At 37.7% G+C, this 23046-nt stretch overlaps 1 protein-coding gene across 4 annotated transcripts in view; it reads left to right on the top strand.

The window, feature by feature from the left end:
- AP3B1 (adaptor related protein complex 3 subunit beta 1) overlaps window positions 1-14038 on the top strand; it is a 275059-nt gene extending 261021 nt beyond the window's left edge. Inside the window, exons 26-28 of one of the 4 annotated variants that reach the window (XM_060295923.1) lie at window positions 2103-2241; window positions 12890-12923; window positions 13334-13435. In XM_060295923.1, coding sequence (XP_060151906.1) covers window positions 2103-2241; window positions 12890-12893 — 143 coding nt within the window. In that variant the 3' untranslated portion in view covers window positions 12894-12923; window positions 13334-13435. Of the gene's footprint in view, window positions 1-2102; window positions 2242-12889; window positions 12924-13333 lie in introns of those variants that run through there. The other 3 variants (XR_009563389.1, XR_009563390.2, XM_030846347.2) reach the window with 3 other exon arrangements.
- Window positions 14039-23046: the final 9008 nt, after the last annotated feature.

The raw sequence follows: 23046 nt of genomic DNA, 5'->3' as shown, positions 1-23046 counted from the left end.
AAACCTAGAATGGCTACTTAATTTCATTATGATTTATACCTCCATCTTCTGGGTTGCTAGCTAGCAAGATGCTAATTCTTTAAATGGCCAGACATTCACTATTTTCTGGCCCTTAACCACCGCAGGCAATCATATTTGATGCCCCTTAATTAGAGCATCTTTTTTTCTTTCCAGGTTCTTTTTCCACCTCAGCAATCGAGACAATACATTTGCTTACCATGCTGCTCTCCTAAGTGTTCTTTTGCATGTAAATTAATCTTGATTCAGTTTACACTGTCATGCTGAGTGGTACAAATTGCCTATAACAATAAAACAGCATGAGTTAAAAATAAAGGGGGGTGGGAAGGCAGATTGAATGTGTGCCTTACTTGATAGCATGTTACTTTGCTTTATGCCAATACATTAGCTGGCGATAATGAATCTTCTGTTCTGAAAAGCATGGTTTAGTTGATTTTTTTTAATTTTACTTCAGTGGAGCAATACCTTGTCTCTTATAGACCAAGTTAGACAAACCATTAATGACAAGAGTGTTAAGGTTAAATATGAAGCAATGCATTCACTTCTCTGAGTGCTATCCATCTTTCCATTTACAGGAGCTTGACAAAAGTACTGGCTTTGTACAACATTTCCTTTAATTACAGGCGGAGGGAAACAGGCTTTTAACATAAACATAGTTGCATTCATTTATTCAGAAGTTGCTCTTCAATAGAGCTTAATGGAGAAGGTTTAAATCCTAAATGAGTACACACATCTCTCAGCAGTGTTATGTCAGCAGCCACTGTGCTTTACTTAAAAGCAGTGTTTGCTTGTGTGGTTTTTAAAGCTTTTGCCTAATATTGAAGTTATACAGTCTAAGACAGAACATAGTGTCCCCGAGTTTGAAAGTGGTTAGTAAAAACTGTTCTTTGTTAAAAGCTAAGTAAGTCTTTTTACAGTGTTAGGCTTTAGTCTTCATGCTGCTAAATCATAGGGGTTTTAAAATGTTTCTGTTGTATTTGCAATAAATAACAAAATTAAATACATAATCCTAAAGGTGGAGGGCCTTTTGAAAACATAAAATCAGCTTTTACCATTTTCATAAATTTTATAAACTATTGTACACATATCATATGTCTCAAAAGATAATCATTTTTAGTAGATACCGTTAGGAGTCAATGACTTACATCACAGATCCAGATAGATGGCATTTATTATAACTATTTTGGTTTTTTTTAACCGGGTAACTAATTTCAGTATTTGTTCCAAGAGTTTGATATGTTATTGAATTTGTCCTTTGAACATTTGTACATAAGATTCTGATATTAATGGCATGCCTTGTGTTAATTCTATATGGTTTTTGTTCATGATTTTGCTTAACTAAGTTTCTTTCTTAAATATTATTTGAAATGTCTCTGGGATTTAAGTTTTTCCAATTTACATTGTTTCCTTTGTGTTCAAATGTTTTTGCTTCAGAAATTTCAGTTGTTTTTGTCAGTAACCATAGTTCCACTTACTAGGCAAATACTGTTATCACTAAGTGTAGCTTAGATACTTGTCTATGTTTTAGAACCACGTAACTGTTCGGTGACTTTCAGTCACTGTTGAGATAACTTTGATCCATTATATTGAGACCAATATAGAAACAATATAGAAACAATATAGTGTTTCTAGTTATTCCAGAAACACTTTGATTTGTTCTGAAGCAGCATTTGGTAAGAGAGATCTTTGAATGAAAAGGAGAAGGGAAAAAAACCAAACTCCTAAAAAGTAAAACCTTAATAGTTTATAAAGCCCAAATTAATTGTGTATATTTTAAAGGGAGTGAAATTGGAATTTTATCTTTGTGATTCTATGCTTTTATCAATCTTAGTATTTAAAATCAGGTTATTAAGAGTGATGTTTGACTGCATTTTTACACATTTTTCAACACAAACGAGGATTTAAAAAAATTTTTTAATCAGTTGCAGTTCATTTTAATTTTATGAAAATTATCTTGTAAATTACATTCTGAAGTGGTATTTCTTCTCTTAAAAAGTTTTTAAATTTTGGCTATGAATTTTAAATTGTTTAATGTAATTTTCATAAAGAAATTAGTAAAAGGGAGCCGCCTTTTGCTCTTACAGGAATGCTAACGGGAATGAATGAAACTTCTACTGTAATTATTGCTGCACCGCAGAATTTCACTTCCTCTGTGATCCTTCAGAAGGTTGTAAACGTAGCCAACGTAGGTGTAGTCCCTTCTGGCCAAGATAATATACACAGGTAGGTTCACTGACACGTGATGTGGAGATAACTTGTCTACATGTATAAATCTATACTTTTCAATTCATAATTTTCCTTGAAAATAAAAACCGCTAAACATATATGTGCCCCTCCTTTTTTATGATGATACATTTGATTGATTGGTTTGGATTAAGGCCCTCTTCCCTATTTCATACAATCCTTAGTACACAGATGTGGGCTTTCCTGAAAGATACAGATAGTATACCTGCATTTTATAGTAGCTTGGTGATTTGTAAAGGTACCTTGTGTGAGATATGGCTGAGAATTTCTTATTTCACCAGATTCAGTGAATTCCAGTATAAAGCAATGGATTTGGACTTTTTTGCTTGAAAAGGGGGACGTTTGGGTATAGATTTCCTTTTGACAGCAATTCCCTAAGGCTGCTTCCAGTAATAAGGAGCTGCTAGACAACCAACATGGGGCCAAATGCAGCTTCTGTGTCTTAGGCCAGGAAATATCTTCACCACCAACCATCTAAAACATGAGGTCCACGTTATTTGTCCTTAAAGGTAACAGAAAATGTGATTAGTATGTGCCTTCTTTGTATCCTTATGAATGCTAGTGGCTTGAAATGAAAGTAAAATAATTACTCCTTAAATAAACATGCAGTTGTTACTTAGTCCTCTGTGAGTTTAAAGGAATTCATTGCAAACTATCTTTTAATTCCTCTGCCATTCTACTGCCAATGGCATACTTCCACCATTACATTTAGGAAATAAATTGAAAATCAAAGAGAACGCCTTCAACCCTTTAAAAATGTATTTTTAAATTAATACGGGGCAAGAGAGGCCGCATATAAAGAGTTCTGTGGGTGATATGGATTTTTTTAGACTCAGTTCTGCCATTATTGGGCTTTATAACTTCTCCTTATGGGCTTTAAGTACCTCATCTGTTTGGAAATTGATGGCAGGGAACGAAGGTGATTGAAATGAAATTCTGTTATCTATGGAAGAACATTGGACTTGACATCAGAAGAGCTGAGTTCAAGTCTTGATCTGCCATTACAGAGTTGCCTAACTTCATCTACTAATCATGACAGAATGAAAACTGCATGTACTAGTCAAAAATCAAATTTGCCTTGTGCCTTTTTTTTTTTTTTTTTTTTGCGAAGAGGAGGTCCTTAAGTAAGTTGCTCAAGAGATCTGATGCTTCCATGTCTTAATTTTTGATAAGCCCTATGTATCTCACATAGGGTGGTGATAAAATAATAAAATGGATATAAGGTCATCATATTGGTACCGCCATGCAAATATACACCTTATCTATCAGTTAGTGTTGGTCAATAGGGGAAAAATGAACAAAAAGAAGGCTTTTAGTAAAAATTTTTGGTTCTAAGTCTTCCTTGTTTTGTTTTCTGCTTTAAAGACTTCTTTTCACTTTCCTGAGTGATTTTCTTCAGCAGAAGTTGTTCTGTTTTATTTATGGATCCTTTGAATTATTGAAATTACTAAAACACCAAAATATTGTATATCAACTTTAACTTTTAGCTTATGCTGTATGAAATTTTACCTGACACATCTAGTATCCAGCAATACTTCATTCTTATTTTAATATGTTCCTTTGTAGTAGACAAAACAACATAGGGTAACCCTTGTTTATGTTGGAACTTCTAATTAAGTTTTTGTTTTGCTTTGTATGCGGGTTTTTAACTTTTCTGAAAGCAATGACAGTGTTCCAGGTTTTTGTTTCTTAGAAGAAAATAGCCAGATTACCTTCTCAAAACCAACTGATATGAAAGCCATTTTCCTATTGGGAAAAAAACTAAGTAAGACACTTAGCACAGTTGTATAATTCTTATTAAAGCATAAAGTTTGCCTATAACTTGTCTTGGTGGTTTAGAACTTAATGCCTGTTCACAGGATTAAGTTACAGTCAATTCTCAATTATCCATACCAGTGCAGGGGAGACACACAACTAGGAACCATTTCTATCTGCCTTTGGAGTGCAGAGTTTGCACTTATACTTAATGGCCATGGTCCTCATACACTTCTGCAATGTGTTGACACTTTTCCAGTCCAGCCTTATCACAGTGGCCTGGTATTTGGCTCTGTAACTTGGTGGAGGAGCCGGAAGTGAATAAAATGAGCCAAAAGTGAATAAAATGCCTATATATAATTCTAAATAGGCTGTGCTATCTTAACCTGCCTCACAAGTCTCATTGTACTTATTGAAAATGTTTTACATTTGCTTCTTTTATAGTAAGGTATGGCTATAATAATGTTTTAAATTTTAGAAGCCTTCCAATAAATACCTAGAGTTATTTGTAGTTTTCATACAGATATTGACAAAAATTACTATCCCACAAATGTAACATTTTTTGCCATTCTTTTATGCTCAGTAAGTTAAAACTGAAATAAACAGTTGGTAGTACAGTCTGTACCAATAGCTTTCTTAATTTCATTTAAAATGAAATAGCAATTACTGTTTATAATAACAAAAATTAACAGTTTACCACTTTATTGAATTGTATTAATGTTTTTGACAGTGTTCAGTAGGGGATTACCCTGTGGGATGAATGAGTTTATATATCTAAGCCTTTATATGATTTAATTGTTAGTAATAAAACTGAAATCTCTATGAGATTTTTGAATGACTTCTCTATTCTTCTGTGGTAGTTGTTTTTTTGAGTTTATGAAAAATAGGACCAAAACCATTATTGTATTTATTAATGGTAATCATTTTTAATAAAAAAACAATAAGCTTGAAAAGCATTTTGACCATTAGTATTTTAAGAAATTAAAATTTTCAGTACAATAAGTTATTCTTGGCTGGCCTACCTATGTTCTATTTAATTTTTCAGGATCTTTCATTTCTGAGAGGACTTTTTAATTAGCATTAGAATATTCTTTCTGACCATTCAATGAATTAAGTTCCCATTGTCTAGTTTTAGGATAATATATTCCTACTACTCTTTACAATTTGAATATTTTTTACATTAAATACCAAGTTAAAAAGTATTTAACATAAGAATTAGCTAAGAAAAAGTGAATCTTCATTAATATGTAGAAGTGTGTAACAGTATAAAGTAGAAATTTTAATTGAATACGTAAGAGAAAATGGTTCCTAACACATTAGCAGCAAATACCGCCATTAAGAAAAAGTCAATTAAAGGAGCACAAGTTTTATGGAATTCAATTCGAAAACCAGGAGCATTTTCAGCGTAGTTAACCGGTTTCAAAGATCAGTTGAGAAAGTAGAACTACTTTCAGATTATGTGACATTTAGTTTTGATTTTCTAAATGAACCATAGCATCAGAAAGCCAGCCAGTATACTATTGAAAGACTTAATTTTATCTTCATTTCTGTGGTATGTACTTACTGGTTGAAAAAGCTGCTCTTTGAGAACAAAGCCATCTTATTGAGATCTACAGAGTTATGGTCATTGCGCCAATCTGCTGTTTTCCAAATTACAGTTACCACATGATAAGGGGTAATAGAGAAGTCAGAATCAAAAAAATCATAAAAAGCATTTATTAAATATATAGCCGAACGTCTTCATGTCCTATGTTAGATACTCACATATAAGAATGTGAGACACTGTGAAAGTCTTAAAACACGTTATTTAAAACAATATTAATAGAGTATATACAAAGGGCAGAATGAACAACAGTAAACCAGTATATGAATAGACGGAAAAGTTAAAAGGTGAAGATTTTATGTGTTTTAGGGGAGGTTAGAGAGACTAGCATTGGAAATCCTAGGTTTATCCCGGGCCAGAAAAAATTTCGTGTGTCCCTCCAAAAAAGAAATTAAGTGTTTATGAAGGAGATTCGTATTCAATAGTGTAGAAACTGAGGTGCATTTGCTTTAATTACATTGCTTGTCCTCTGATAAACTAATGAATAAAAATGACCAAAATGCAGAAGCCAAAAATTCTATACCTTCAAAATCTCTAACGTTGTTCTGTATAAAAGAACTATGTGGGAGTTTGTGTAAAACTCAGATTCCTGGGACCCACACCCAAAAACTCAGATTCAGGACTGCTGGGGCAGGACCCAGTATTCCAAGTGGTTGCAGATAAGTGTTCCAAAAGTTCATAGTTAATGCTAGCCACATGGCATGTTCTAAAATATATTTTTCTGTGTTTATGTTTCTTTTTTACAGGTTAGTCATTCAGGAACATCAGTAAACAAGATGTTTGATTTAGGTTTTTCTTCTTTTTATCCAGTGTGTTCCAGCCAAGAAAGTCTTTTGTTAACTAGAGTAGCACATTACAGTGGTAGCTCTGAAACAGTCTTAGACCATAAGTAAAAGTTTGCCTTTCAGCAGTCTCAACATTTTACATTTTAACCCAGTTTCAGGAATTCTGACATTCATATACAGTAGTATTGTTAAAAACAGTTGTCATACAACCTACTTATTTTTCCCTTTCGTGAACAACAAATTGACCTTATAAGGGGTGATATTTGCGTGAAAACAGAAAGCCATGTCTCTGCCACGATTCTATTTTAGTTCTTACCTTATTCAGTAAGACCTTAGGACAGCTTTCATTAACTTGTATTCAGTACTTACGTTCTTTTTTTCCCCCTGTATATCGTAATCTATGGTTTGGATTTTGTTTATCCTGTCACTTTTTTAATTTGCAAATTTTGAACATATACAACCTGTGAATAATTACAATCCTTACAGAATAAATGTTGTTTTACTGTTGTTACTTAGGTCCTTAACTATTAGAAAAATCAGGTGTTGTGAATGGAACTGTGAATCCATGGCAACCTAGTAGCCAACTTTTTAATTTATCAACACATTTAAAGACCGTTATTGTTTTAGGATTAAAATAAATTTTTTTTTACTTAAAGTAGTTGTAAAGAACAACTTATTTCATTTCTAGTCCTTAAACTCATCCAGTGAATCACTGTTGTATACATGTTTATGGTTATTAATAGGGGAAATACTGGTATATACCATTGTTTCTATCCTAAAACATCTATATTGTGTAACTCCTTCATTCAATATTTTTTGAAGACCTTTGTGACAGATTTTGTTGCTGCTGGGGTTAGAAACATGAATGACATAGTTACTTCTTGGTGGGAGTCTTTGATATTTTCCTTTTTTTGGTTCTTAGGTTGATCAACCTTTGGGTTATTGTTTTTGTTTGCTAGTTGTTTTATTTCTTTTCCCCTGATAACTATGGAATATTTAAATACTGGGTCATTTTGAAGGACCATAATGGATAAGAATGACATTTGATGGCTTGGTGCCCTAATTTTATAAGCCTGATACTATAGTCACCATACTTCATCTGTCTTAAAACAAAAGTTTGTACAAACAGTTGTTAATATAAAGATGCCAGGCTTCGGTCTTTTCTATAATATGACAAATCGGAGAGAATGTCCAGTGGTTAGGACTTGGCACTTTCACTGCAGAGGGCCCGGGGTTCAATCCCTGGTCAGGGAACTAAGATCCCCACAAGCCACGTGTCACAGCCAAAAAAAAACAAACAAACAAATAAACAGACAAAAAACAAATTGGCATCTCAAACCAGGACTAAGATTTGTGGAACCTATTTCGTGATCAGAGTTTTTCTCACATTGGTGGTTGTCCACTAGAGGGCAGCACTGCTTTTTTATCTGACTGCTTTGATCTCTGCAGGCTCTGAGCAGCAATTCATTGAAAAGCAAATGTGGACCTCTAATTTTTACACAGAAGGCGGCATATTTGGATATTTCAGAAATAACCAAACTGCAGTTGATTTTTGCTTTAAAACATTGTATATTTAAATTTTATTTAATTCCACTGTTTGTGAAGTAATATTCTACAATGCAACAATTTTACAAATAGGAATATATAAATGTTTTCATGTAAAAATGAAAGAAAGGTATTCTTGATGATTTTCCTTCTGGGTTGACAATTTTATAAGGAATCAAAGAGAATGGGGTAAGAATTTATTTGTTTTACTCTCTGGTTTTCTGTTAAGTCCTATCCCACCCCACCCACACCAAACAGACAAACCAAAAATGCTCTGGAATAACTGGAATGTTTCGTATCTCCTTTGAGAAAGTGCACTTAGATTTTCTTAGCTTTCCTGTATAAAGAGAATGCATCATTGACAAGATAGTGTAGGGAATCACTTTTTATACCAATTCTAAAGATTAGAATAGAAAATAGAGAGTCCTAAATTCTGATGGTAGTTTATTTTTTGTTTTAACTATTCTAATCAGAATGTTAAAGGAAAACACTACAATATTGCTGGCTTTTTTAGAAATAATAGGGAAAAATACATTGCTTTGGATAAATTCTCTTAACTTGAACCACATGTAAATATTTTCTTAATATTAATTCAATAGTGTAATGAGCTTAACTTCAAAATACACTTTTATAGTCAACGAAATGGGATTTTTTTTTACAACTTACAAATTCTCTGCCTTTTGAAAATGTTATGCTATATTAACTCAAAATTATAAGGGTTTATCATTTTAAATCCTTTGGAAAATAATACTCCAAATCAACATGCTTTGGTATTCAATGTTAGGAGGCTTATTCAAACCAGTATTTCTTACGTATAGTCATTGTGCGACTTCATTACACATTTGTCAACTTTGGACTAATTATTTTTATATAGCTAGGGCAGGGCACTGCATCTTGTGATCGTCTTTCTTACTAATAGGATTCTGTCTGCTTCAGCAGACAGTAATTGAAGGCTTCATGTACAGAGTGGGGAAAAAAAAAGTTTTAGCCTGAGTGGGCCATTGTCACAGCTCCTGGTAACCAGTAGAACAGAAAACACAAGAAAATTGAACTCAGAATAGAAAAATCAGAAACCAGGAAGACTATCCAAGAGAAGAAAAAGCATGTCTTTGAGCTGTTGCATTAAGTGTAGCAAATATGATTCTGCGTAAAAAAGTTTTATGTTTCTGAATACCCTGGAGATTGATGCAGCCTCTCAGCTAAATATTTTTTAATTCATGTTGTTCTATCAGCATTTCAGTTATTAAAACAGTTGAGTTGTAGGATTCTTTTCCTTCCAACAAAGAGCATTTAAGGTCCATAGGCATTTTCCTACAAATCTAAAAGAAGTATGGTTTAAGTGCATGAAGGAGTAAGTCCGTGCATCGTAAATAATATATTTGTTCAAATTCATTGTCGTTATTTGACCTGTTCTCATAATTTTGTCAGTAGTTAAAACAAATTAACTTTTTTAGAAGAGTAGTACATACTTTGATTTAGGTTTGGCAACCACCTTATTTCATCTTTTTCTTTAAATCTTAGGAATTCTTATGGACGTCAAAGATTAAATGTCAGTTGTTAGAGACAATAGACAAAAAGACATTTAACAAGAGGAAATACAAATATATCCAAACAGTTTTACCTTCTCAGTTGGTGATTAGAAACAGTGAGTGCTTGGTGGTAGGATGAAAATGAAAAATACCTAGCTGGTATCCTTTTAGTAACATGGAGCCCATCTTACATAGGCAATACATCTGTAACTGTCATCCACTTATTTGTTCTCGTCTGTGGTGTTACTGGTGTTTGAGGTTGGTTGGTCTCCCAGTCGTCCCTCCCTACATTACAGCTCCATTCAACGTTTTGTATTTTTCATTGCTGGTGTCTCTTTTGAAGGAGTGGGGGTGGGGAATGTTTGTTTATTTTTTTTAATCTTTAAAGGCAGAACTTTAAAATGTGTTGTGGCAAAGCATCAAGTCAAGATGCTTTGAATTACAGAATATTACAAATCAGGTACACAACTTTTGAAGAGAAAAATCTTCCTTCTTAAAGTTTCTGGAACAATAATAGATTATATGCATATTAGGTAAATAAGAAAAACCTTAATTTACCTGTTGACAGTTAAAAAACAAATATTAAGAGGGCATTTTGCATGTATTAAGAGAATGTGTGTGATCTAGAATCAGAAAGGTTGGGTTCAAATTCCTGCTCAACCATTCACTAGCTATATGTCCCTGAGCGAGTTTCTCAACGTCTTTGGGCCTCAGTTTCCTCACCTACAGATTGATCTGACTCAGAATCAAATGAAGTAATGCAAGTGAAGTACTTAGTACCCAGTGCACACAGCATTTAATAAATGATAGCTGCTATTATCATTACAGTGATCAAAAACTTCACAGATTTTCTGGAAAAAAAATTGTCAGTGTGATCTTAGTTTGAGGCCAAGTACAAAGGTGCTTATGTCTGCCATTAAATTTAATATGCAGGTATTTGACCCAAGCTGTCTTTATGATCAGTGTTTCTTACATCCCAAAGCTAGCTATTTGTTATTTACCAACTAGTACTCTTTCCATAACTATCTTTTAAACTATCTTTTAAATAGCCTGTTTGGAAGTTAAATGATTAATAAATTTTGGGGGGAGGGGGTGGCTTCTGCTTTCATGGACCAAAACAAACCAATTGTAATCATGCTGTGTTCCAATTAAATACATCCTTTTTGAACTGTGAAATGAGAATGTCAGAACATCTGATCTTCTGGTCTTCTGCTTTAAAACATTGCTTCTATCATTTGTGCCCATTAGAACATACAGACCTAGTTAAAAGGCAGTAGCTTTCACACCAGGTAACAGATTTTATTGCTAGGATGATTTGCTTAGCGTGTTTCCACTGCAGTGTAAGCAAATGCCTCTTATGTGCCCCTATTCTTTCCAGTATTGAGCATTTTGTGGTATTAGGATTTTTAAAACAGGTACAAGACACTAGTTTTAATCTCTGTAAACATACTGACATCAAAATTGACATTTATCTCTGCTGAGTTTATATTATTGTAACATCAACCCTAAGTTTTAATAGAAAAGAGATAAAATGTGCTTTGGGGCTGTGCAACCCTGACAGTCAACAGTCAGTAGGAACTTTTGCGTTCCTTTTCAGACACAGTCTTCTTCTCCGTGTTCCCAAGGCAAAAGTGTTAAGTTAAATAAAGACTATCATTGACATAATGATAACCCTGTCAGAAATAGGGACCTCTGCTGAAATATTTGTTGAATGAAGATTTGGTGATGACCACATCTGTGGGGAAAGTTGCATAAATGGGTGAGACAATAGAGCCACCTAGTATCTATCATCTGGTGACATGGTTTAACAGAAATACAGAAACAGGGCTCTCCTATGAAGCAGAAGAACCTCGAAAATTTGGACAAAAGAAATGCAGAAACCTGCAAGGGGTGATAGAAAAGAGAGGTCATTTCAGGGCTGGTGATCTTGTGTTCTCTCAAAGAGGCAGCTGAGTTGCCTAGTTCCTAATCTCGTGTATGGGCGTCTAAAGAGCAAATGGGTATGTATGTCCAGAGCTTTATAAAACCTCTTTAAAAACATTGGTATGATTTCTGTTCCTAAACTGGCTCTACTTATAGTTGCTTCTCTCAGTGGAAAAACTGCTCTATCAGATTCCTTACAAGTCTTCAGCATGTTTGGAGCGAGTACACAAATAAATGTCTACGAAGGTTTCTAACACACTTTGTCTACCACCCATTAACTAACATTTTAAAACACGACTTAAAAGTGTTGATAATATGTTCATCTTAGTAAAATTAGCATATTTGTCTTGCTTTTGATGCATTATTCTAATTAGTGTTGGAAAATTGATTTTCATGATTCGATTTAGGCCAAAAATGGCTTGTTAGGTCCCCACACACAAAAAAAAAAAGAAAAGAAAAAGAAAGAAAGAATCTAATATGTTATGGGATTTTGATGTCATTTTTTTAAAAAAACTCAAAAAAATTACTTTTCATTTAAAGAGAATCTGCTTCCTGCTTAAGTGGCTAATATTTTAATTAAGTCAGGAGTGAAGTTTTTCTGAGTGTCTCCTGATAAACTCCCTCTTTTATGTTGATGGTAATTAAACAGATCCCCGAGGACGCCGTGGGCTCTGTGCAAGGCCCATGCTAATTGTCAGACATGAGACACTGACCAGTTGGTTGGCTCTTGAATAGGCCACGGCGCGCTGTCAGCGCAGCAGTCTGATTTTTATGTATTGTGAGCTGCTGTCAGGGCTAACTGGGTGCCATTGTGGCTGAAGATGTTGCGCAGATTGAGGCAGATGGCTCAGATTCAGACACGTGTCCTCCAGAAAGGGGAAAGGGGATCAGCCCTGCAGAGTGGGGTCACAGCAGGTCACAGACCTGCTCTACACTTGCTAGTGTTTTCAAAAGCTCATGCGCAGCAACTTTGTTTTTCTCCAGTCATCCCTGCAAGCAAACCCCGTCCCCCACCCCGTCCCCCCAAAAGTGTGGAACATGCTCTACGTGGAAAATGGAGGCCTAGGAGGGGACCACCCTCTTCCCGTCTCTGGGGCTCAACTGTGCAGGCAGAATGAATTAGCAGGATTGACAGAAGTTCATTGTGCCTCCAACGGCTTTGCAGTCAATTGCAGTGCTTAAAAGGCTAGTTTTGCTTTTAATTTCATGTAATTAGTAGGTTCTTCGTGTCTCGGAATTTAGTAATGGAGCCTTAGACCTCAAGTTTCCTCTTTTACATTCTAAAGCAGAAAGAAGATCTAACGTTATGAACGTTAAAAAAAATACAAGCGGAGGGAGCAGGGTGTTGCACTTGGCTCTCACGTGATTCTGTTACATGTCATCAACATTAGAGATTGAAGCTGAATATTGAACATGTCTGAATTCATTGAAACTTACGAAGAGTTTATAATGCACACAAAATTAATGTCTTGCATAATCATTTTCAGATGAGGAATTAAAAGTTCAAGCTCTTTGAGAAAGGTACCTTTTTCTTAACATGTTTTAAAGATAAAAATAGAGTGGTTTATTTTAAATGGCACTATGCATGGTGAAATGTTAAAATATCAAATGAATAAATGATTCCCAAATATGTAGTAATAGAGAATTATTCACATGCGTCTATTGGTCAAACTAATAAGTAAAATAGAATTCCTTTTTCTGTTCTGTTCCAAAGATACACTGAAATTACCTGCTTGTGGTAAGCATGGTGCTGGGCAGTTTATTGATTTTTCAGAAGAATGCTTGGCTTTGGGTTTCTGGCAGTAGGGAACCTGTAATAAATTATTGAGAAAAAAACGAGTTATTTTAAACCTATTTGAATGTATGCTGTCTCCTTCTTTCCCCTCATGATAAAAGGTCTCTCTCTCTCTCTTTTTTTTTTTTTCTTCCAGGTTTGCAGCTAAAACTGTGCACAGTGGGTCATTGATGCTAGTCACGGTGGAACTGAAGGAAGACTCTACAGCCCAGCTTATCATAAACACTGAGAAAACTGTGATTGGTTCTCTTCTGCTGCGGGAGCTGAAGCCTGTCCTGTCCCAGGGGTAACCTGCTCACATCTGGACTTCAGAATCTGGCACACAACAAAAGTGCCTGGCATCCACTACTGCTGCCTTTCATTTATAATAATAGCCCTTCCATCTGGCAGTGGGGGAAGAATACACTCTGGACATTCTTGTCTCCTGCTTTAGAATGCTAGTGTGTATCTATCATGTATGCAGTACTTTCCCCCTTTTCGCTTTGCTAACCAAAGAACATATATTTTACTGTCAGTGATCCCAACTCCTAAATCCATGTGGCATTTTCTCTGTCCTCCTACTCCTGGCCTTCTCGGCTCCCTTCTCTTTTTCAACAATGATGGACATGAATTAGATACTTAAAGTTCATTGTAAATCATCTTCCCTCTCGCAGGAAGCAAAAATTAGCCTAGAAATAGTATAAATGGCCTCTCAGCTTGGTATGTGAAAATGGGATAGCATACTTTTTTAGAATTAAATTCAAAAGCAACGATTTGTCTGTAAAATTTTGTTCTATGAATTTCCTGGTGTTGTAACTGGTCATCATGAAATTATCTCTGAATAATAAGGTAAATAAACTAGCACCTGAATAACATTTGTCTTTGCATTTTTAATGAGAAATTGTTTATAATCCGTAAGTTCATATGCTGAGGTTTCCTTAAAATAAATATTTTGAGTGTTATATAATGCAGAGAAACAATGGGGTTTAGTTAGTGAAAGAAAAACTACTTTCAAACCAGGTAGATTTTCTACTTATGTCATAGTTAACTTCAAGAAAAAAGTTGATATGTTTAATAACAAAAATAAAAATCTTCATGTCTCTTTATGTACAATTTTGATCTCTTAGTAGAGATCTGATTACAAGGCCTATTACAACTACTGAAGAAATTCTTTGAAACTCATTGTTTCTTTACAAATCTCGATGCCCAACTTTGATGGACTGACTGATGCCTTTGGAAACTAACTAATATAAACTAAATGATAGAAATCTTAAAAACTAGTTATATGATCAACATTTTAGCACTTTGCCCTAGAGTATTTTATTGCTAACTTAGGCAAGGTACTGTTTTTATTGATTGCTCTATAATCAGAAAACTTCTTCCTAATACTTTTAAAAGTTGAAATTGTATTTACCTTTCTGATACAAGCTAATAACAGGCTCTAAGACAGTTCCCTTTGTATAGAGCCACATAATGATTTTTTGAAAGTAAAAAAGAAAGGTACATTGATTGAAACATTGTAGAACATATATAAAGAGTAAAGAAAAACAGAAAAAAACATTCTTGGAACATTCGGGCTGTAAAAAATTATTTAGATTTTTAAGTTTGTGAGCTGGAGAGAGCAAACAAGCTTGTTAAAATTTCCTGCTCCTGAAATGCAGCAGTTACTCTGCGGGAGGTATTACTGAGGCAGGCACATGTTCTCCTTCACTCTGGAGAAACGTATACTGGGATAGTACTCACGCCAAGAAGCACCTCTGTAATTGCAGCCCTTTGGCATTTCCATTATTAACCCTATTTCTTAGGGCTTTACAACTTCGGATTTTTAAGTCAATAACTTTTTGAAACACTGTAAAGAATTTGACAGGCTAAATACTTATTTTCTGAAAAACGTATTTACTGTCATCAAAGCAGAGGGGGAAATGCATGTTGTTATGTAGAGATTTTTATTTTCCTTAAATTGGGGCACTCATCTTTGAAAATAGATCACGCATTTGTCTGTTTTTTAAAACTAAGAAAACTTCAGTAGGATTTTACCTTTGAATAAGATAGTAATTTTGACTGCTAATTTTTAGATTTAAAATGTATATTAAATTAATATGTTGTGGTATGCTAACAGTTGAAACCACTTGAATATCAGTAGCTTATTATCATTAAAATATTTTTTCCCATAAGTGAAATTAGAGAAATGACCATAGTCCTAAGTTTAAGGTTTAGGGTTTTTTTGTTGTTTTTTACCTTTCTTTGGTACAGTGATTCAGAGTTCCTGGCCTCATGTTTTCCTTTAACATTATCATAATCCATGATTATCTTTTAAATTGTTCCATTGAGTCAGGTTAGTCAATGTTGTATTCTTAATTCCAGCTATAGTTTTTCATTTTAATGCCCACTTAATGGGACATTATATGTACACCAATCTTGAAGAATGGCTCTCATAGTATATTTCAGACAGCCTCATTTTTGGTATCACAATACATCTGCTTTATTATAAGAAAAGGAGAATGTTTTTATTCTGAAAAGACTATAATAATGAACTGATCAAATTAAAAGACTGGATACTTGCCCTTCCCAATAACTATTTGCAAACATTTGAATAACTTTATAGTAAGCTTATGAAAAGTTTGCCCTTGTAACTTGTGTTTCTGTGGTTAAAATTTTAAATGTTGGGACTTCCCTGGTGGCCCAGTTGTTAAGAATCCACCTGCCAACGCAGGGGACACGGGTTCGAGCCCTGGTCTGGGAAGATCCCACATGCTGCGGAGCAGCTAAGCCCATGCACCACAACTACTGAAGCCCACGTGCTCTAGGGCCCGCATGCTGCAACTACTGAAGCCCGCACGCCTAGAGCCTGTACTCCGCAACAAGAGAAGCCACCGCAAGGAGAAGCCCTGCGCCCTGCAATGAAAAGTAGCCCCCGCTCGCTGCAACCAGAGAAAGCCTGCGCCCAGCAACAAGACCCAACTCAGCCAAAAGTAAATAAAATGTTTTTTAAAATATTTTTTAAAAATTGTTAATGTTAACATTAGAGAAGACAAGAATCCAGAATGCCAAATAACATAAAGGGAGGCTTGAAAAAAGTTGGAACAGCTAAAGGAGAACCTAAGATCTTTCACCTTCTTTGTTCCTTCTCTGTAATCTCTCTGACCTTATAGAAAACTTTGTTTAAAGGGGGAAAACTCTTTCGCATAATGGGAGGGGAGGAATAAAAAGCCCTATGTTATAACACAAAATTAACAGAGCCTTACTATTACCTTTCTATTTAAAGACCGCGTCCACCGTGGAGCATGACACAGTGCAGTAACCCTTGTCAGGGATGTGGGAAAACAGAAGATGTGCTCTGTCCCCCAAGAAACCTATAGTCCAGTTGGCCATAAATGAAGACATGGCAGTGTGGACTTGGCTAAGTTAGGGAGCCCTAGTTTGTAAACAAATCTCGCTTACGTACTAATACAGGCTCAACTCCTCCCCGACCCCTGCTCACTCCAGGTGCCGAGTCAGCCCCAGAGGCCTGCTGAGCCCATGTCCTCGTCTCTCCTCTCCCAGATGACCCGACCAGACAGGGTGCACGCTTTGTTCCTCCATCAACAGGAGGTCAGTTAACTGAAAGACAATTACTTTTCCACTGTGTGCTTGCTTATTTTTTTTACATCTTTGTCCTTCCCACCTACCTTCCAACTTGGCCAGTTAGTTACCTCAGGAAGTTTTCATGATCACTTTCACTCTCTTCTCAAGATTTCAGAGAAACAAAAAAATCAAGTTTGTGATAGTGTTGTTGTCTTAGATGAATGGAAATTGTGTTTGATAGGAAAATATGCCCTTTGATGGACCAGAAGATTCTTTTCTGAGTCTTAACAGACTCTACCTCCTTTCTCTATATGACTTCCCAACAAATAGCATCTGATACAATTAAATGAGTGCTTTACTCTCCTCCTATTTTGGTAACATTACTCTTTGGTTTTTTCCACCACTTTTCAACTGTTATGAGTAAGCAGAATTTTAAGATCTGACCTGGAAAGGTGACCACTGTATGTAACTGTTTTTTGTAAATAATGTGCAAAATGTTTAAAATCTAAAACGTGTTGGAGTCCACATGATCACTTGACCAAGAAACTTGGGACACCACTGTTTGGAAGCTGAAATGGTTTCTGGGAAAGATTGTAAAGCAGTGGCATGGCTGTCAAATTGCCACCAGTAAGAGCTATTGGGTTTAGGGGAAGAAGGGCTAGAGGGATCTGAGAAGGTTTGACTAAGGCAATGAAGCTAGCTCTTAAAAGTGGGGCAGCATTTAGAAAAGTGTTTCCAGGAGTGCGAGAAGGGAGAATACGTTGTTCTCAGCTGAGGCTGTATCTTAGAATCTTTTAAAATACCTTTGTACAGAAAGCAGCATTGGCCACAACACACCAAGAAGTGATGTGTCCCCTTCCTTTCCTTGCCCTCATTTCTCCTCTTGCCCCTGTCACAAAGTCTCTCTCTCCTGGAGCCACTCCTCAAGCCTCCACCTCAGTGGTCTGCAGCAGTTTAAAGAAGAAATGAAGGACCGAGATGTTAGGGATGGGGCCATGCTGAGCTTGTGAACCGCACAGAGGCAGGAAGAAAGGTAGGAACCGTCGAGCTAGAGATCAGCAGAAACAGGCTTTGTTGGTTGGTTGTAGTCTCCTGCTTGTAGGTCAGTTTTAGATATTTCCTTGGGGATTGTTTCCTGTGCCATTGCAGGTTCCAAAATGAGTCTTTTCAGACTTAAACGTAGCTAAAGAATATTAAGTTCCATTGGTATCTCTTTCCTGGTTAAGTGATTTTGAGTTGAAGTGATGCTAAAATTCCTAATCTCCCCTCATGTTTGTCTTTCTCTGGAGCCAGTTTTATGTACATAGTCACATGAACATGTAATTCCTAGCTGGTTCATTATGCACGCTGAAGACCCCAAACCCTCAACTCAAATGGAGACTTATTACAATGGACTAAACCTGTCTTCAGTGACATTCTGAGACACTGGTTTCTCATTTACAACCTAGAGGGCCAGAGATCAGGCTTAAATGTAGAAGAATCTTAATTCTGAGACCTAGAGATATTTAGAAAACCTAACCAGTAGATAATTCTGGGCTCATTCATGTCAGAGGAGACTGACACGAATACAGACTGCGCATGCTACAGAGGTGCTTAGAACCCACCCTTCTCATTAACTGGTGGGGGTGGTGTAGTGGGTACCAAGGGGAAGGAATCAGAATATGGGAGGGAGGGAGGGAGGGAAGGGAGATCAGCTCTCTCAACCTGTACCCCAACCAAGATTCTGATTCTTTTTTCCCCTCTAGAAGAGCATCTTCTCAAACCATGTAAGAACGAACTTTTTTTTTTAAATCAATAGGATGTGAATGAGGACTCTTGTTTCACAGTAGGGTCAGCCATCTCTATGGGTAACAGTGAGGAATTGTTAAGACCATGACCTACAAAAAGAAAAAGGTTAAATTCTGCCTTTGCAAGGTAGTTAAGATAGGTTGTAAGTAGGTGGGCCCCTCACCTAAACGTAAACCCCTCTTTCTAAAGAGTTCACCATTATATGCTTATTCCCTTTTGTAATAAACTTAGGGTAAGGTGTGAGCTCAAACGTGCTGCCGAGGGAAGGCTAATACAGAAGTTTGGGGGAAAAAAAAAATAAGCATCCTCCCCACCGAAGGTTTGCTTTTTTGAGCCTTCAAAAATGAAGCCGCCGTAAGAGGGCCTCTTACTGGCGTCACACCAAAGTCACCGTCACCAAGGGTGCTCTCTCCTGGACCCCAGAGCCTCCATGTTGCTCAGGCCTCATCAAAACCGTAAGGCCTAAATAAAAATATTTTGTAAAAAAAAGTCATGGGCAGCTCTGTTTTCTAATTGAAAGTAATTATGATTTCTGTGCTGTGGTGTAATTGCCTAAAAAAATGTTATTTGATGATTAAGATTCTGGAGTGAATTGTGTTCTTTGGGCTCTTGTACGGGTCCTCCATCAGGGACTTGGTTTCAGCGGTGTACAGCTGCTGGAGTTGATTTACAGTGCTGCAGCTGTGGCTGGTCATAAATAAATCCTCTTATATAGTTGTTATGAACACCTGTTAGATCATCTGTCAGCAAAGCGCTGTTCACATTTATCATGGTGCGGTAGTTATTTTACCTCAATCCATTTCCAACTGACTCAGCCTCCATAGCTGGATTACCATTACCACACCATAATCGCTCGCTCCTACTCATGTTACAACTTGCAGATAAAAGATTTCACTACTTGGCCAAATTTCATAAACACAGGAGCAGTTCGGTGCAGTAAAAGTTTATTTTTGTCATCATTTGTCACCCCATTATTCTATAAATCAAATGGAATAGCGCTATTGCCAGCTCAGGCGTTGCTGTCAGCCTTAGGCGTGGAAATGGTCCGTTTCTTCCTTTTAGATGAGATGACATGTCTTTCAGACTTAACTGGCTTATGGCTTTGTTTCACCCATTTTATTTTATTACCCCTCCAGAAAAGCCCTGGGGAACAGAAAGACTTAAGGAGTGAAATGGAAACAGAAAACACAGCCTAGCACTCCGCTTAGCTCAGTGATCTGCGTTCCCCCATCCCGGCACTAGGAACTTGACCCACACGCCAAGTCCCTGGCTGAGGACCCTTTTCATAAACTTCTGAGGGATTATAGTTTCTATTTAGGAAAGGCTATTACAATGTGGAGTTACAGATATTGAAATACCTGATATATGTCTCCAGAGACCCTCTCGATTTAACAGGCTTTATGCAAAGAAAAGACGAACTGGTTTCTTTGCTAAGATGCATTTTAACGGCTCTGAGGCTTTGAAAGGGAATGGTCGCCCCGGAGAATGTCTTACCCCTGAAGGCTTGTCAGCTGAGGAGCTGAGGAGGAAGTCAAGATTTATTAACAAGTTGTGAACTCTGTCTCTGGCAAAAGTCAGAGGAAGGCAATGTCCCTTGGTTAAAAGGAAGAGAACCGAAAAAGCTGAAGGGATGGGGTAACAGAAAAGGGTTTATAGTTGATATTATACTTCCGAGTTGGTTCTAATTCAAGTTACATTCTTCATAGTCATTAGGTAGCTCATAAATTCAATAAAGTGTTTTACTGTTACTATAAAAATGACAGGAGGGGGGTTTTATGTTGTAAGTTTCGTTAGTTGCTCTTCCTGTTTTATGTTGAAGTTCTCTGGCCATTATGTCATTAAACTCCTTGGAGTCTGAAGGGCTCAGGCCCCTCCATTTCTTGCCTGTGTGCTCTTGGCCCTGTCAGCCCAGGCTGGCCGGACCACTAGACACTTAGAGCCAGCTGGCCATGGTGCCCAGAGGGCAGGGCTGTTTGTATCTGTTATTTCACGAGAAGCAGCTTCAGTCTATGAAGATGTGTAGCACTGCTCGAGGGGTTCTTTAAAATTCTGAAGAAAGTCCTTTTCATCAGCAGGAGGAGGACTTGCTGGATGGGGTGTCAGTAGCTCCAGGCTCTGTGGACCCATGAACTGTTCTCTGCGTTAAGATTGGTCGTGGCATCGACACTTGACTAACTTAACCTTCACATAGCTCTAAGTCCTTGGTAAAGTCGCAAGCAAATTTAGAGTTGAAATCTTATGGGGTTTTTTGGAAAGGAAACTCCACTCTCTTTTGGCCGTGTTCTTTGATTCCAGAAGAAAGCAAAGGGCATTTCTGCTCTAGGAAACTTTGCTTTCTCCAGATGTTTGTTTTGAACAGAACATCCACATGGAAACAGCAACGACTAATTCTCTGGCCAGAGCGCATCAAGGCCTTAATCTAAAGCCTCCCATCTATCCAGCTGTCTGGCATTTGCTATTACAGGGCACCAACAGAGAAATGAGTCTGTGGCTTTATCACTGCACCCTGGGTGACAACTTGATTTTCTGCTTTCACCGCAGGCAGCAGCAGCCCAACATGATGGGGCTGTTAATTTGTGCATTTCATGGTGTCTGTCAGGGGGGCTGGGAGAGGAGGGTTTCAGGGGGAAGGGAATGGAGCATGTCCCAGCCGCGGAAGCACCTGTCTGCATTGACGGCACAGAGCACTTCTTATTAGTGTGCAGGTCTCTAAATGCAGGCCGGGGATGACAGCCTGGCATCCCAGCACCCACACACTGTGACAGGCGCCGGCAGCCGGTCCCATTGTTTGCCCTTGATGAGCATGTCATTAATGGAAATGGAAGAAAGTGAGGGCCACATCAGTATTCAAATAGCCTCTATTCTCTCTGCCATTCACCCGGCTGGCTCAGCCTGCTGCAGATTTCCTTCTGCAAGCCCCTCTTAGACTTTTCTAAAAAACAGATTTATTCGCAACGCATACAAATCCTTTCCATGTTGTTCCTGGTTTCTTCCAGTCCTGTGTTTGCATCCACCTCTTTAGGCTGGATTTAGCTAGATCAAAGGAGATTGGGGTTCTTGTGCGTCGCAAAGGTCAAATTAGCAAGTGCCTGCTGTTTGCAGCCCAGAAAGATGCACGCTGTCGCTCTCAGAGCCCATTTCCTGTGCCTCCTGATTCCTGCGTGTCCTCTGGGGAGACAGTGCTGCTCTGGCCACCACTCTCAGAAACACCTGATAAAGCTTGTGGCACTGAAGTAGAGAACCTGACTTCTCCAAGAGTGGCTGGCATGGAAAACAACACTCCTCTTTCTCAAGCTTAGTAAATTAAAGAGAAGTTAAGGAAACTGACTAATAGTCACTTGCTGGAAAGAACTGTGTACCGCGCATGAGTATTTACGGCCAAGCGGAAAGTGACTGGATCCTAAATACATGTTTCTGTCCCTCAGACCCTGTGTTGGTCTGTTTGCTTAATAACGTAATTAGTGCTCAGAGGGAGGATATTGACGCTGCTGCCAAGCAGCCATTTCTCTTCTGTACTTTCTCACCTGCTCCTGTTGCCCACTTGGCTTTCACATTACCTAGTTGTGCACACACACACTCTTACACACATATTCACACACATACCTCGCACACACTCCCAAGAGCCCCCTCTCCTAGTATAAGCCCAAATCCTTATCCCTCCCCTCCACCCCCAAATACACCACCTAGTCCTATGTTAGCAAGACTCACGTCTTCTACGTTCAGATGGAATGTTCCTAGATGAAGGCAGCAATGAACGACCACTTCTGATTTCTCTCTGACCTTTTAGTAAGGAAAGGTCAGAAGAACTGCTTGCTGTGCATTTCCCTGGCAGTGTCCCTTATCTGGTATTAATCTGTCAGTGACTCGGGCCCTGAGACACCACCCATCTTCTAAACCGGTCTGGGTGGAGGCTGAAAATGGTGCCAGCGCCACTGCTGGATGCCTGGAAATGGAGCTCAGGGCTCATACCTCAGCAGTGCAGCGTTCTCTTCTTACCCCAGCCGGAGATGAACAGGGTAGCTCTCACTTTACCAAGCTATTTTTTCCCTGAAACACAGAAACTCTTTGAGAGAAGGAGCCGTGTCTTTCTGTCCCTAGGAGAGGCACCATGCTACGGTCTGGCACGTGGTGGACATCCACGGAGTTGTTCCTATCCGTGGTATCTTGGCCCCTCTGTGGACTTGGGCGATCCGAGAACAGATTTTCTCAGGTGTTTATCTGACAGCCTACAAAGCCCCCCAACCCTTCACCAATAGAAGCCCAGAGAGGTGATAATGGTTTAAAAAGCCAGGTGGTAAATTGGGCTTTCTCTACTCACTTGCTTTGGAGCTGAGGGACTCCACCGAGGGCAAATTTAAAAGGAACAGAAACAGGCTGAGAACAAAAATCCCAGGGCTTTAGCCTTAGTGTCAGAGTGATGGAAAATAATTTTCACATTTGATTAATTATTAAGAGATCTGTTTAATAAAATATAGAGAGAGCATTTTGTCTCTCCACAATCGTTAGTATGACCCCAGA

This window comes from Globicephala melas, chromosome 3 (assembly GCF_963455315.2).
Source record: "Globicephala melas chromosome 3, mGloMel1.2, whole genome shotgun sequence".
NCBI classification, from domain to species: Eukaryota; Metazoa; Chordata; class Mammalia; order Artiodactyla; family Delphinidae; genus Globicephala; species Globicephala melas.
This window is presented reverse-complemented; position numbering and strand designations above follow the sequence as displayed.